Genomic DNA, 15,201 nt, shown 5'->3' with positions numbered 1-15,201 from the left:
AATTGCACTTGCAACAAGCTTTAATTTCTCCTCCATCGAAATTTTAGATGGCAATTATATATTAATACAATAAATGGCGTAAAATAATCTCTCTCTATATTATATATCATGAACCATCAAGTCATTTTTAATAAATCCAGGAAGATGAGAATAACTTATAAGACATTATCTCTCGTTTGGTTGGTCATATATTAATCTCTGACCGATGAGAAATTCTTATAATTTCTTATCTTATTAAAATGTTTGCTGGTAATTGAATGTATATATATATATATATATATATATATGTTCATCTAATATTACAACATGATCATGTCTTCAAATTATTTATGTAATCTGGGATTTCAACTTAAGATATGTAATAATTCCGGCTGCAGTGTCTTTGTAATGGGTAGGATGCAAAAGCATAAAGACAAGTTAATAGCATTTCTCGTCAATTATTTTGTTCATCTTACTAGTAATATCAAATTTCCTACTGTCTAGTCTCTAATTATTATTAAATATTAAAAGGACAATTAACTTATTAACCATGTCACTTCGATTACTTATTAATGGCAGGGTATTAATTTTCATTCCTTAATCAGAACTCAAATCACTGAATCTGCTTCGTGTTCTTAAACTTCCGAGATACGAATATATTATCAATTAATGTCAATAAATTTAAATTTTTGTTTAAATACCTGTATCCAATTTTCTCCAATGGGTTTATGAATGCTTATATGTAGTTTGGATTTCATATCATTGATGTTATCACTGACCTGAATTTTGACTAGATAAGACTTCTGAAGAGCGAAGATGCATATAACTGATATGTACAATAAATCACTTTCAGCTGATCTAGTACTATGTCTTAATTATCATTTTAGATGCAGTTTATCAAACTAAAAGTAAATGATAATTAATTATCAATTATTCTAAAATGAAAATAAGGCTTCTTATGTGCAAAATGTGTGCCAGACAAAACCCAAAATGCGTTCAGCAAATAAACCGATTGAGTGACACACTGGCCAATAAAACTAAAGAGAACATTAAGGAAGAGAAAATGGCCGGTCATAATTTGACAAAAACAAGGATCACTTAGACGATACACATGATGATAAAGAACATGCAGCAAGTGGTACATGCCCATACGTGTAACTAAAAGAGATAGATTTGATTATCGTTGTGAGACCACTGATACCTCTTTGTTAGTTATAAGATTTCTATTACATTGTATTAATCTTATTGTCATGGGTCTGCTTTATGATACTTACTACATAAAGAGATATTTTCTGATTTTACCTTATTGATAATTACAAGGAACAAGAACAGTATAATAATTAATTTGTTTTTCCTATTTTTGCCCCATTTTTTCCTACGTATATATCCCTAAAAAATATATTGAATTGTAATTTCTAAAGAAAAGGGGGATCATTTAGTACAACCCGAGAAATGGAGAGACATCTCTAGACACATAGAGGCTATTCGAGTCTTCAATCCAGTGGAGCTTCTCACAGGAAGAAATCAACAAATGCCTTGATTCGTAATCTCGAATTTCCGATTGCGGATTCGCCATTTACAGACATCAATGTTAATTATACATACATAGGCCAGCACATACGCATATGTCATGATTCCAAAAAGCCGGTCAACCGGAGTATCGAATTCCTGACTTCGCTTAGATCCCTTCCCTTTAGTGTCCGCCCGATCCCAGTGCACACCGAGAAGGCTATCTTCCCGGCGATCCTCCGCCCCACTATCATGTGTGGCGGCACCATCTCCTCGTCGTCATCATAATAATCATAGAATTCATCTCTGTTACCCGGTTCCCTTTTGTGCTGGAAGAAATTGCAGGGAATGTCGACGGGGACCGACTGGATCATCATCTTCTTCATGGTCTTCTTGCCCAATGACTTCTTCGACTTGCCACGTCCCTTCCGGGCACTCGTATCGATTCCGGGTACGTTCGAATTATCATCGACTTCACGGGTGCTTTGATGGTCAGACGAGAAGATGATATCGGATTCTTGGAACTCGAGATCCATAGCTTGGAGCTAGGGATATATGAAGCTTGGAGGAGAGGAGAATTGAAGGGTGTTTCCCAGCTATGCCGTACACAGGAAGACGAGAGGAATGGAAGAAAATTGTGGAAGGGGAGGGAGGGAAGAGAGGGAATTATTTATAGGGACGGTGGATGGAATAAATATAAATAAATAATCATTTTATTTATATTAATTAAAAATTAATCGTATTAAATAATTAATTATGAAAAAAAATTAAAAATCGAATTAAAAAGCGTAGCGAGTGCACTTTGAATTTTGTCTTTGTTGTCAGATTGCGTCCCCAGGAAGGCATCGAGTATGTTCTCCGCTTCCTCTCGGGTTGTAATGAATTAATTAATTGATTAATATGAAATGTCTTTTTCCTTCTTGTTTCAGGAATTATTAATTTTTTTAAGCTATACATGTAACATGGTTTTCATATAAAAATCTTCAACCATCTATACTCATGTACATGATTGTCATATTTATATACGCAAAATCGTCATATATTGTTACACTTGGACAAGATCTAGAGGTGTTTGAAATAAATTTACAGGAACCGATAACTTCATTGACTTAACTCATTTAACGATCCAAAAGTCGAATGATCGGGAACTGAAAATTTTTATTCTTCAATTATAATAACGAAATAAAAAAATTAAATAAAGGAATATGAATAGTCTTTAATTTTATTGACGAGAATCAAACTTAAAATCTATTAATTCTTATACTATGAAGCGTATCGCTATATTTGTTCGGTTATTAGCTTAAATTTTTGAACTTTATAAAACATATTTTCTTTGGAATAGAATACATTTGTTTACAAAATCAAATTTAACTTAACTTTATTTTCTTTGAATTTAACAATATAATCATTACTTTTCTATCTTTTTCTTCAAATTATCTCTAATATTTTTTCTTATTGATTATCACAATTAATTTTTTAATATTAAATTCTATGTGAGGCTAGAAAATCTATTTTATTCTTAAAATTCTCTCACATACTTTTTCCAACTACTTTTGTTTTTATCTCATCAAATCAAATTAAATCAAGCTTAACTTCGTTATTAAACGCAAAGATTCTTTTGTCTGTATCTATACGTTTTGTTGTCTCTGTGGGCCAAAGCTCGGTGATATAGACAACTGTTTTTCTAATGCAGCTCGCTGATTTCTGGATTGTAATTATGTCTTCACTAATTGATTGGGCTCTGAAATTATTATGAGGTTATCCATTTCACGTATTCGTTTTTCCTTTTACCAAGTACAGTGTATTCATTTATTTGCTTTGCAACCTGTTTCTATACATATATGTGTATACATATATATATATATATACACGTCCATATACCAAGAATTTCCCCATAATGAAAACATCATGCGATTTTTTATTTTATTTTTTCGGTAAGCTGACAGGGCAAAAGCCCTAAATGAATTAAAACGTATGTAGAAACCCCATCAAGATTGCCTAACAGCAAAGTACCTAAACCATTAGGATCTGAAAATAAAATATGAACACCAAAAGGAAGAGGAATTGCTCGCCGAGCAAGCCAATTTGCACAGTAATTTTCCTCGCGGAAAACATGATAAACTGTGACTTCTCAGTCCCGTGATAGTAACCTCTGAATCTCCTCCACCAGGTGTCTAAGTAGCGGATTACATCTTGTCTTACCCCCAATCAAGTCACAAGCCACCATCGAATCCATCTCAAGAACAAGTCTTCGGCAGCCCACCACCCATGCATGGTTCAAGCCAGTGTAAATACCCCAATGCCAATGCTTTGCATGAAACCACTTACCCAATTCCCATTTTCATCTCGTAGAATACCGTCTGCACCAGCCAAACTAGGATTCCCACGAGAAGCACCATCGGTATTAAGTTTAAGGAAGCCCCCTGGTGGTTTATGCCATCGAATAGGCTGCCAGAACCGATCTGACTCAGATGACACGGGGAGATTTCGAGTCAGTACCAGATTACGACTCACCTGGATTACACAATTGGCTGCATTGGATGGCCGCTGAAAAACCTCCTGGAAAATCTCTTTATTCCTCCAGTTCCAAATGAGCCAACATCCAAACCGCAAAATGGAATACCATTCAATAGAATCTAATGAACGGTGACGAGGCTTACACCGAAGATTAGAAAGCAGCCATGACCGCAAAGATTGTGGGAAGAAATCGCGACAAGCCGAATTACCCGAAAATAGAAGACCATTCAATGGAATCTAATATGTTTGTTTTAAAAAGACATTTACGTAATGTCCAAATGGTCGTGTCTTCAATAGTTTAACTCTTCATATTCCAGTCCCAAGCTTACCCTCGTGAGTTATTATTTTGTCGATGCTATTCTTTAATTTCGGTTTCGGAAATCTTTTCAAAAAAAAAAAAAACAAAACAATAACAGTAGGAGAGGAAGGGGAAAGATATTAAGCAGGTATGATGAGTTTTGATGAGAATTGAAAAGCGAGTATATATGTGATTGTACTAAATTTCATTCTTCATATTGCAACATAGTAAAGTCATACCTCTTCGATTCTTCACGTGTGCGATCCTACAGCTACTCTCGTTGTGGATAATTTATTCTGCATTTACTCTAGCCAGGAGGACCCGGTTGACATTAAAGATTTCTAATAGGGAAAAAAGGGGTCAATGTGTGTGATTTAAAGAAGTTAGCCTAATTATCAATCGATAAACACTATTATGTAGTCATATTATACAAAATGTTCAGATTATCAATGTCTGAAACCCTACATATTTTTTGTTATTACTCGAAATCGCAATTTATACTACAAATTGGTTTGTCATCGAACGTCCATGAATTAAAAACACATGATAGATGCATTTTGCAATTTAAGATAGATACTTCTACTTATCTCATTGTTGTAGTTTCTTGGTTGATAACCTGTGAACTATGGTAGAGTCAATATCACATAACTACCTTATGCTAAAGTCTACGGATTTCACGTGTAAATTTGGCTTTCTTCAATTTGACAATCTTGGACACATACGAATAGGCATATAATTTTATATAAATATATATATATATATATATGTATATATTAGGGTAAAGCGCATTCAAGTTGCAATTATCAAAATTAAATTGCCCCGGCCATTTTCAGCTAATTAGAGAAAAAGTGAGGAAAGCAAAGTACAGTGCAGATGGGAATCAAAGAAGTTAGCTTAATTATTTGGTTATATTATTGAAAAAAATTCGATTGCTTCATCGTATGTCCTCACATAAAAGAGACAAACTTATTAGGTCACATCAAATATTAGCTACTGAATTTCAAATTCCGAAACTACAGAAAATGTCAAGACATGTGATTAGACGTATTGTTCATGATAATACTCACTAGAAGAACTTACATACACGAAATGTAAACACAGCTCATATATAACAGACTGCTGATGAGTATAGGGCCAAAATTATATATGCATTGTCTTCGGGAAAAAGAAAATGTTCATTTACCTTTTCTTTTTCCCCCCTTTTCCTACCTGTTTTCATAATATATCAATATATAAATTGATATTTTTATGATGATCAATGCTTTTACCCATATAATTTCTATGTGAACACTGTGCAACTCTATAGGACATAAGTCCAGCCACGCAAATCTTTTAAGTTATCTCATGTGCAGTAATATATATTTTCCCGTATAATATTACGGTAACTCGAGCTCATGATTTTTCCGAAGAAATTGTGGCAGTTAACTACCGAACGAACACTATTGGATAGCTATTTTAAATTTTAATAAAAACAAACTAGAATTAGTCAAATAATAATATAAAGGCCAAAGGCATTATTCATAGAAAAAATGAGACATCTCACTAGTATCAGATTCGTAAATCTCATTTGTAATTTTAAAAAAATAATTATCACAATGACAAAAAGAAATTATTGCCAATTTTTTGTTAGTAATAAATTTTATCGTACCCCGTTATTATTTCTTATTCCCTTTTGCTCAATTTTTTTTTTCTTGTTCCAACGGCAACTAGATCCACGTATTCCTAGCGTGATGCAACATATATATATATATATATACACACACACTATGCATTCGCCTTTCCTTTTTTCTTTTTGTCCTCAAGACTCTTTATAGCAAATGATTAGCCAGAAAAAAAAGGACAAAACAATAGAAGGACAGAAGAAGGCCGCTAAGCCGTAGCCGAGCTGATGAGCTGAGCCGAATATGCTGAACAGCGTTGTAAACGCTCGCTAATGATTGAGGTGAAGGCTTGAGCCTGAAGACACCGACTTGATCGGCGCACATAGCGGCCTTTCCTCCGCGTCAGAGCGGTCGGTGGGGCCGCAGTCCGGGGAGAGAAAGAATTGAAGTCAGACACGACAAGCCAGTGGTTTTGCGACACGTGTTGGATAAACCTGTCACCGAATCCCCTCTCGTCCGATACGTCCCACGTTATTGCGTGTATCTGTTGGGGGTCCGATGCGTGAAGTTGTCTTCTTCCCGTATAATTAAAAGGAAAAATTGTGTGTGGATTTTATATTTTATATGATTTGTTATTATTAATATTATTATTATTATTATTATTATTATTGATATTATGTTGTCTGATTATTTATATATAAGGGGAAGCAGATTGATTGCCAAGGGATATAAGTCCATTTGTTTATGTTTGGGAAGCAAATTGACATGAGCCAGCCCTAGAAACGTGGGATATTATATTGGGAGTTCAATATTTGTCTAATATTTTCAATAAGAGATAGTGATCTGATGTTTTTTTCTTTTCGGTTCACAAGATACGGAACAACGACCTAGAATTCGATGTCTCCTGATCAACTATGGTTATGTCTATTATGTAGTTACTTGTTGCATCTCTTGTAGGGGTGGCAATTCGTGTCGTGTCATGTTTATACGTATCGTGTGTAAACGGGTTCGTATCATCGAAGTCATAACCCGTACACGACACGATTATTAAATGGATTAGGTTTTGGAAACCCATACACGACACGTTTATATCCGTGTCAACCCGTTTAGACATGTTTAAATCCGTTTATCTAAACGTGTCATAATAGGTACACGTATACACGACACGATTACAAACGTTATCCGAACACGTTAACACAACTTGTTTATCCGATCAACTCAGTTACCCGGATACATTAACACGACATGTTTATCCGATTAACTCGTTTACCCGAACACGTTAACACGACATGTTTACACGTTAACACGGAGATTGAGATGGAAGGGAGGGGGATGTGGACGGGGAAGAGGCGAGAGTCGCATCTGAGGGAGACAGCGATAGCGAGGATGAGATCGAACCATGAGGCGCATTGGCTCGAGCGGGAGCCAGCGAAGCGGTGGGCTTCGAAGGGGAGATGGTGGGAGTGGAGTCGGCGGCAAGCTTGGGAGCAGGGGAGGGCGAGATCTGAGGCGGATCTGTGGACAATGCGAGGTGCACAGAGAGTAGAGCAATAAGAGCGAATAAGCAGAACTTCGCCATTGATGGATGAGAATAAGGAAATCAAATCGTAGATGAGATCTGAGGGAGGGTAGTAGAGAAGTAGAAGTAGAAGTGGAAGTGCGGTTGTGCTGTGTTGGATTAGGTGAAAGAAAGGAAAGGAAATTAGGTTAAGGACTTAGGAAGTTAGGATTACATAAAGATATTTTGGTAAATTCAAATACATAAACGGGTTAACAGGTTACATGATTATAGTTATACGATTAAACATGTCTAAATAAACAGGTTTAATAGTGTATAATCGAGTTACACGGGTTCAACCCGGTAAGACACGCTTATTAACTGTGTTTAAATGAGTTGGATCCGTTTAGACCGATTATCAAAAATGTCTAACCTAAACCCGTTTAACTCCGTGTCGTATCCATATCGTGTTATCCTGTCGTGTGAAATATTGCCAGCCCTAATCTCTTGAAACAATTATCAATATCACTTGAAATATCTGAATTGATCATAAGTCATTAAATATGTTTGCATTACGTGCCTTGAATAATTATGAATTTCATATCCCTAATTTGGTCACAATTTCAATGTTCAGGTTTGATAGATGGGAGATGCGGAGCCACTTTTTTTTTTTTTTAAATCGAGGAGTTTATTATTTTGATATTATAGAAATAGGTTCCTTTTTAAAAAAATTTCTTACAAATTTTAGAATAATCAAGAAATGATTTCCTTATTGAAAAAAAAAAAGCAATGATTTCCACAAAAAGAGAGGGACATCAAATGCAAAATTCTCAAAAAATTTGGACCTTTGCAGGCCTCGTGATAATCAAAGCACATTTTGGGTTGTGACAGAAATCAGTGATTAGGACATGCATCTCATCATATGTCCCCATGCAAAGCCAAAATTGTGATATAAGGGATAAAGCGTCTGGTGCAAATGCTCTTCTAGTTATGTATATCATTTATTTTGGATTGTCCTATCCATAATGTGGGAATTAATTAGACGTCACCCAACACATGAAGATTTATATCCTTTTCCCATTCTTACGTCAAATGCCAGAATGAAATAATAAGTCGTTATAGTGATAGATGATTGAAGCTAAATATCCAGGAGAAGGTCAGTTTTTCGGTTCATAACAAGACGTGAATGATTGATACATGATTTTGAGTAAGGATTTGTTCATTTAATATATATGTTGAAATGCATTGACATTGATCAATTCCAATTTTCCTATATTCCTTAGGCAAATAAATTTTTTGTTAGAGTGCTGAGCGAGCCAGAGCCATTAGGGATTAGGGAGCCTCATGAATCTAATAAAGGGATTAAAAAAAAGAGAAATGAAAGGGTATATAAAGTTTTATTAATAAGAATCAAACTTATTTTTTCTTTTTTTCTTTTCAATAGATAAAACTTATAATTTCTTGATTTTCGATAAGGGTGTACGCTATTGCACATTCACTTTTTTTCCTCACTCAAACTTTAAAGTAAATGCAAAAGAAAAAAAAGTGCAAGAAAGTTTCTTTTCTTTTTTTTTTTTTATTACAAGCCTCGAATGGGATGAGGAAACGAGAAACGGAGGACAAACAACCGGTTTCACTAATGAAGAATCGAACTTAAAACATTTTAGAACATCTTCCTCATGCAAATTGTTTTCACTTGTAAAGGCAAGAACTGTCATCCTATCTCACACTCCTCCACATTATTGATATATGTAGTTTGCTTGCATGTGTGTCAACCTATATGGAGTTGCTGACCTTACGCTTGATATAGAAACCGTGCGAGATCACCACACAAAGAAGTTATTTGCAAGTAACTTGACATCAATTATAGTTTGGTTTTCAACTCTTGAATCTTATGCCAAACTGCTACGTCGAATCTCACTTGCAAATAACTTCTTCCTTCCAATGTTCTTACGCGGTTTCCGTTGACATAAGATTACCATCTCCATAGGTTTACTAAACCTTTATTTTTCTTTTATTAGAGTCATGGGGTATTATTGGCAACGAAGTGCCAGATCTAGCATCGCATGGTCACATGTAAAAATTTGTCAATAGGATCCAGAATTGTAGTATTGACGTAATCTTTGAATATAGATGATCTTCTGGGCACTTGTCTAATTTTAATAACCCACGACTCTACACTGCTCTCTTTTTCCACGGATTAGTAGTGTCCGAGAATGGACCGCATATTTTCCACGAAAATGATTATATAATGATTATATATATATATATATATATATATGTATAGATAGGAAAAAAAAAAGAAAATATAACATCAAATCTAAGAAACCCTAGATTATAGAGATAATTGACAGTTCATGATAGAGTTGACCTGGACTGTTCTTGCCAAGTGGCTGCACAAATATTTTATTCAGCAATTTAATTTGAAAGAATGGCACAAACAAAAGTTAATTTGAAAGAAATAAGGCAATCATTTCCTCTTTTTTTTTTGGTTCCAAGTAAACTTTTTGTTTCTGCCAGATTTTGTTCTAAGTAACACGAAACAAGACTGCGTGTACTCTCCTCTCTCAACTGTTATATGTGGACCCATGAACAATTTTCCTCTTTTTTTTTTTCATTTAGTAACAGATACTAAAATAGGAACAATTTCTCTTTCCCAGTAATATTTATTTAAAACGACTTTTCAGGAGTAAACATTTGGGATATAAATTCACCGTTACTACATTGGTTACATGGAGAAAAGATATCATTTTTTTTAATAATTTGAAAGGAAATTTTGATCAAAATTGCCTCTTCATTATTTTTTTATATTGGGAAAATAAGGAAAAATGATTAGGGCCGAAATGTTGTTTAAGGGCCGGGCCTGAGCCGAGAGTGAGCCTACAGTTGAAAGATGAAACTGGTCCTGCGGGCCGTAAGGTCTGATATTTTTGTCGGCCCACCATTGAATGGGCCTAGCAACCAAAAACCGGCCCACAGGAAGTCTAATCCTTCATGGCAAAGTAGGCGAAGTAATAAGAAACGATCCTGAACTGTCCGATGGGTTCAGGGCAACGGAATCAATGGCCAGGATCGCGCCACCGCCCAAAACCTCCTCAGTCGCCGCCGTTGCCATCCTTCTCCTCCTCACCACCGCCCTGCCGCCGCCGGCGGCCAGTTCCCTCTCCTACACGAACTACCGGATCCTCCTCTCCCTCTCCCACTCGCTCGCCACCCGCGTGGCCAACCTCCGCCGGGCACGCGGGGACCTCGATGGCTACGGCCGCGCCGCGGCCATCGCCGACCGGCTGGAGCGGGTAATGGGTCTGGGGTTCTGGCGATTGATGGGGTCTGTGGGGTGGGACTACGTGCGGAACTACTCTTGGGGGAGGGACCTGGATTACTGGGAGCTGTACGAGGCTGTACCTGAGCTGAACGAGCTGCTTGGTCTGCTCGGCGAGTACTCCCGTGGGAGAACCGACGCGGAGAGGGCGGCGTGGGTCGGCCGGAATTACGGAAGTGTCCTCAGGGCGTCGAAGTCAATCGTCGGGAGGCTGCTCAGAGTCTTCAGTAAAGCGGTACGGCTTCGATCAATTCATCAAGTTTCACATTAGTTGTAGCCCTGCCCCTGTTTTCTGGCTTTTAGCATTCTCCTATGTTGCATGCTTATGCTCTTAGTATGCTCCGATAAGGGAAGAAAAGCTCGAATTTGGTTGAGAGAATGTGTCGGTGAAGCGAAAGTTCGAGTATTTCCCTGTGCTTTTACCATTTCCCTTTTATGTTATCGCTGTTCTGATACTTCTGGTTTGGATAAGATCACATCAATTTTAGCTCTTAGGATCACAATATATGCAATCCGAGGAAGCCGATGAGTTTAGGTGCTTGACATTTTGTTTATTTATCAACATTCGACGACAGTACTAGGCCTCGAGTCCTAGACACATGTCAACATGTTCCAAGTATGATCTTAAGCGTAAACGGAAGCTTGGTGCATGATCACGTTTACAATCCGAAACTGTTTGTTTTATGAACTTTGGCAGAACCGTTTTAGTGTCGGTTCATCAACACTGAATTGCCCTGCGGTGGCGTGTTTTCTTACGGAAGATGAATTGGGTGGCTTTTGCATTTGCAGGGTCCGATGAAGGAGGCGGTGGAGACTCTGCGGAGAGAGGTGGTGGAGGGCGATTTCTTGAGGGACTGTCTCGAGTTGGGCACAGATGACTTGAAAGGTTTGATCCAAATACTGAAGGACTTGGCTGTTCAATACTACTCTTCACCTGATGGTAAGCACGAAGATCTCTAGCATTCATTGGTTCGTGCACACACATACATTACACGCACAACATACAATGCCTAGCAACAAAAACGTAGCAGTTTGCTGATGTCTAGTACTATAGAGCCTCTTTGCAGTAAATGTTCTTTTATCGATTCTACGAGATGAAATGACTGTTCTGATGGAATCGAGAAGATAAGCAATTGTTGTAAATCTTTTCTCAAAGTCCTTTCCGAATTGTTCTTGGTTGAGTAAAGTTGATTTTGGCAAAATCTTGCGCCTGTAGAATGCTGGCTAGTCATGCTTTGAACAATTTCTCCCAACTTTGCTTTTCGTCCGGTTTTAAACAGACCACCATTGGAGCAGAATGTTGAGTAAGAAGGAAATCGATGCACAAGTTTCCCTTTTTTTTTTATTCTAAATTCGAATGAATGAGGCCTTCTCTTTGTTCTACTACAAGATAGTTTAGTCAGGATCTAGACCTTGCCCTACAGGCCAACTCATTCTGCCGCCACTCGCTCTACAGCATCAGCCTGCAGGTTTAGAAGGTTTAGTATGATTCAGTCTCAAAATGGCAAGTTGACGAAAATCTGGGACGAGGAAACGATTAGGAACATCAAACGTCCTTCCATGCTCAAACTAAATGGATCTTGAAAGTCTGAATCCAGGGGACTGTTATAACAGAAGAACCAGAGACACAGAGGAGAAATTATTTGGTGACTTGTTGCGCTAAATGGGTGAATGAGCTTATTATTATAGAGACAGTGGATCATGAATTAAAAAAATATATTATTATTTTGGTCCTTCCCCGTTGCGTTATTACGAGAAAAGACCATTTGAAATTTTTTCTAGAGTAAGCCAATATGAAGAAACAAACATCGGCATAGAGAAATGATATGCGATGATCAATGGAAAGGAACGAATGGAATATTGACGGAGCAAATGGACCCACTCTTTCCTATGTATTATTATTATTTTATTTGTGAAATATTTTATTTTATTTTAGATCAAAGTTATCATATTTTATATTAGGTCAATGAGCCTCTTTTATAATCGAAAAAAAGAAAGAAAATTATCATCAGCCCATTGTGTGATTGGAATACCATAGGCTTGACGTCGTACCTTGGCCACGTGAGTTGATTATCGATTTATATATTCACGTGGACCTACTACTTGTGTGTTTAGGGCATTTGCAACCTTTTGTATTATTATGGGATGGGCATTTTAGCTATCAACGGACAAGAGTCATGCACTGCCTTTGCCATAAATAGGTGTCATGTGGTGGGTGATGACTTTTGTGAATTGGTAAATGACGTCTCCAACCCTCACTTGATAGTTATCCAACCCCTTGTCTCTCGCTGGAATTGAATTATATCCATTAACTTATTACCTTTACCATAAAAAAAAAAAGGGATTTCACGCCTTCGAGCTGAAATCAAAGAGGTGTTGAGTATGATTCTCACTGGTGTGAGTCTTCGTGCTTGACGAGAATTGCCTTCATGACATTTCAATTTCGATATCATTCGTTGTGGATTCCATCTGCGCATGTTTGAGAGACTTCTAGTCTCCGTACCTAACTCGTTCAAGATCAACAAGCCTGAGGATTACGATTATGTTCTGACGACTCGATCGAGCCGCTTCTTGAATTGGTCTTATCCTACTGCTGATTTCGCAAGGATGGCGATATTATTTGCGAACTTGCATGTCTAGCTTGTTATAGCAGATAGAGTTATACGACTCCAAGAGAAAGCAATAATTTCAACTGCCCATTTGCATTGAATGTGGGGTTGGTGGGTTGAACTTATTCCATGAGATAGCCAATAATACTGAAATCACGTTGAACTGTCCTCCTACACTCGGCTAGCTGCAGCCTGCTAGGCCTTCCGAAGGCAACTTGAGATCGCCATAGTCGGTGTCCCCATGCCCCGTCTTCAAAAGTCAAAAATTCCATGTCTAGGGCAGAATTTATAAAGAAAAGGTGCTCGGACCCCTCGGTGCCGCCTACACTCGTTATCTCCACACATGCGTGTACTAAATGTCATAGAATGAACATATATGTATAATGTCACATGCAAATTCAGATCATCGATCCATCAGGACAACTACGCCATGCAAAATTGTTTATCTTCCCAGTGGGGCATCCAGTCGATGATCGAGTGGCTTACGAGGATTGGCAACAGTTGCGCAGCCTATATATGGTCCAAATGTTGCAGCTCCGTTCAGATGCATGTGTTGGGTTCAGAATGACATTAAATAGCAATTGGATAGCTTCGTCGACGATGGAAAAACAAGTATAATTCAAAGATTGAGACAAGTTTTAATTAAAACATATATATACACGTATATGTCATGCACGCAAGAGGGAAGAGAGACGCGTTGGCTTTATCTGGGGCAGTGATTTTGCTTCGTCAAGGGTTTCTGAGAAGTCGACCTCGAAGGTCGTCAACCCCATGATGATACGATGGTGCGTGCATTCTTTTTCACCATCATGCACGTCCATTTAATGCCCCAAAAATTTTAAAAAACAAATAGAACCATAGTAGTTGAACTTAATTTTATTCAAATTTCGAAGTTTTACTCAACTTCAGAGTCATTCGGTCAAATAAATGAAACGTTGTTGAAAGTTGCAACTGCATGTATCTTTCTCTTAGTTGGTGACCATAATCCCAATGATTACTCCTTCAGCTGCCTCTTGTTGCCTTTGTTAGCATATCAAAATGGACTTGCCATGGGTATGCTCGATGATATATACGCAACCGTATTGGCGCCCCCTCCTATGGGATCGATGGCCCCCTCGAGCAGAAAAGAAATCCAACAGTAGTTATGATTCTTCTATAGATTATCCGTAGATCGTGCTACCTATCGATAGGTTTATACACGCTTACACTGGTCTATTCAATAAAATGATACTGCAGAGACAGTTATAATCTGTATATTATAAACAATCTAATCTGACAGTCATCTGCTTTTCCCGATCTAAAATTTGTCTAATTATTGATATATATGAAGTTCTTTCTACTAGGGCACTATATTGCCCCCAATCAAAAGTAATCATCCTTGAACTTTATTCCTCCATATATTCTTTTGAGAGATAAGTACAGCTTCAAAGTTTTTGCAATTTCTAAAAGTTGAGGTAAAATGAAAATTTTAATAGGTTATATATCTATCAACTATGTTCATGCGGGCTGATAATGAGTTATATATAGAATGAGGTAATGATGAACACAAAAAGGAATAGGGGGATTCAATGAGTAGAAGCACTTAAAAGGTTACAAATGATGACGTCCGATTTCAATTGCAAAGTTCATAAGCTCCTAAGGAGAGAACCAATAAAGGTAACGAGAAATTTTACTATATAGAACTTCTTGATTACTAATTAATGGCGATTGTTACTGTACTAAATCTCTTTCTCGGCAATGTCGATTTTCGTGGTCAGTATCGTAAACATATATCATAACTCAAATGCAAGATACATTCAGTCATTATAGACTCGGTCGTCGGATCCATGTTCTCGAGAGCTCATCAATATCACATTATATCCGCGTGA

At 37.3% G+C, this 15,201-nt stretch overlaps 2 protein-coding genes across 3 annotated transcripts; one reads left to right on the top strand and one right to left on the bottom strand.

Annotated features, from left to right (window-relative positions):
* Positions 1 to 1,249: 1,249 nt before the first annotated feature.
* LOC116205742 lies at positions 1,250 to 2,140 on the bottom strand. The gene has a single exon (XM_031538393.1). The coding sequence runs from the start codon at positions 2,022 to 2,024 to the stop codon at positions 1,608 to 1,610; it is 417 nt and encodes a 138-aa protein (XP_031394253.1). The 5' UTR covers positions 2,025 to 2,140; the 3' UTR covers positions 1,250 to 1,607.
* Positions 2,141 to 10,414: 8,274 nt separating this feature from the next.
* On the top strand, positions 10,415 to 12,461 carry LOC116204543. Of its 2 annotated transcripts, none has more exons than XM_031536681.1 (3): positions 10,415 to 10,959; positions 11,514 to 11,664; positions 12,181 to 12,461. In XM_031536681.1, exons 1-3 carry the CDS (start codon positions 10,465 to 10,467, stop codon positions 12,306 to 12,308), a joined length of 774 nt encoding a protein of 257 aa, XP_031392541.1. In that variant the 5' UTR covers positions 10,415 to 10,464; the 3' UTR covers positions 12,309 to 12,461. The 2 variants fall into 2 exon arrangements, with proteins under 2 accessions (XP_031392541.1, XP_031392543.1); XM_031536683.1 differs by having other exon boundaries at positions 10,417 to 10,959; positions 12,149 to 12,461.
* The last annotated feature ends 2,740 nt before the right edge of the window (positions 12,462 to 15,201 follow it).

This window comes from Punica granatum, chromosome 4, assembly GCF_007655135.1.
Source record: "Punica granatum isolate Tunisia-2019 chromosome 4, ASM765513v2, whole genome shotgun sequence".
Lineage (NCBI taxonomy): Eukaryota > Viridiplantae > Streptophyta > Magnoliopsida > Myrtales > Lythraceae > Punica > Punica granatum.
The sequence above is the reverse complement of the archived record's forward strand: the minus strand, read 5'-3'. Positions and strand labels throughout refer to the sequence as shown.

Coding starts and splice junctions, on each gene's coding strand:
- LOC116204543 (XM_031536681.1), top strand. CDS start 10,465: ATGGCCAGGATCGCGCCACCGCCCAAAACCTCCTCAGTCGCCGCCGTT. Junction 10,960..11,513: donor TCAGAGTCTTCAGTAAAGCG/GTACGGCTTCGA, acceptor TTGCATTTGCAG/GGTCCGATGAAGGAGGCGGT. Junction 11,665..12,180: donor ATACTACTCTTCACCTGATG/GTAAGCACGAAG, acceptor CTCGCTCTACAG/CATCAGCCTGCAGGTTTAGA.
- LOC116205742 (XM_031538393.1), bottom strand. CDS start 2,024: ATGGATCTCGAGTTCCAAGAATCCGATATCATCTTCTCGTCTGACCAT.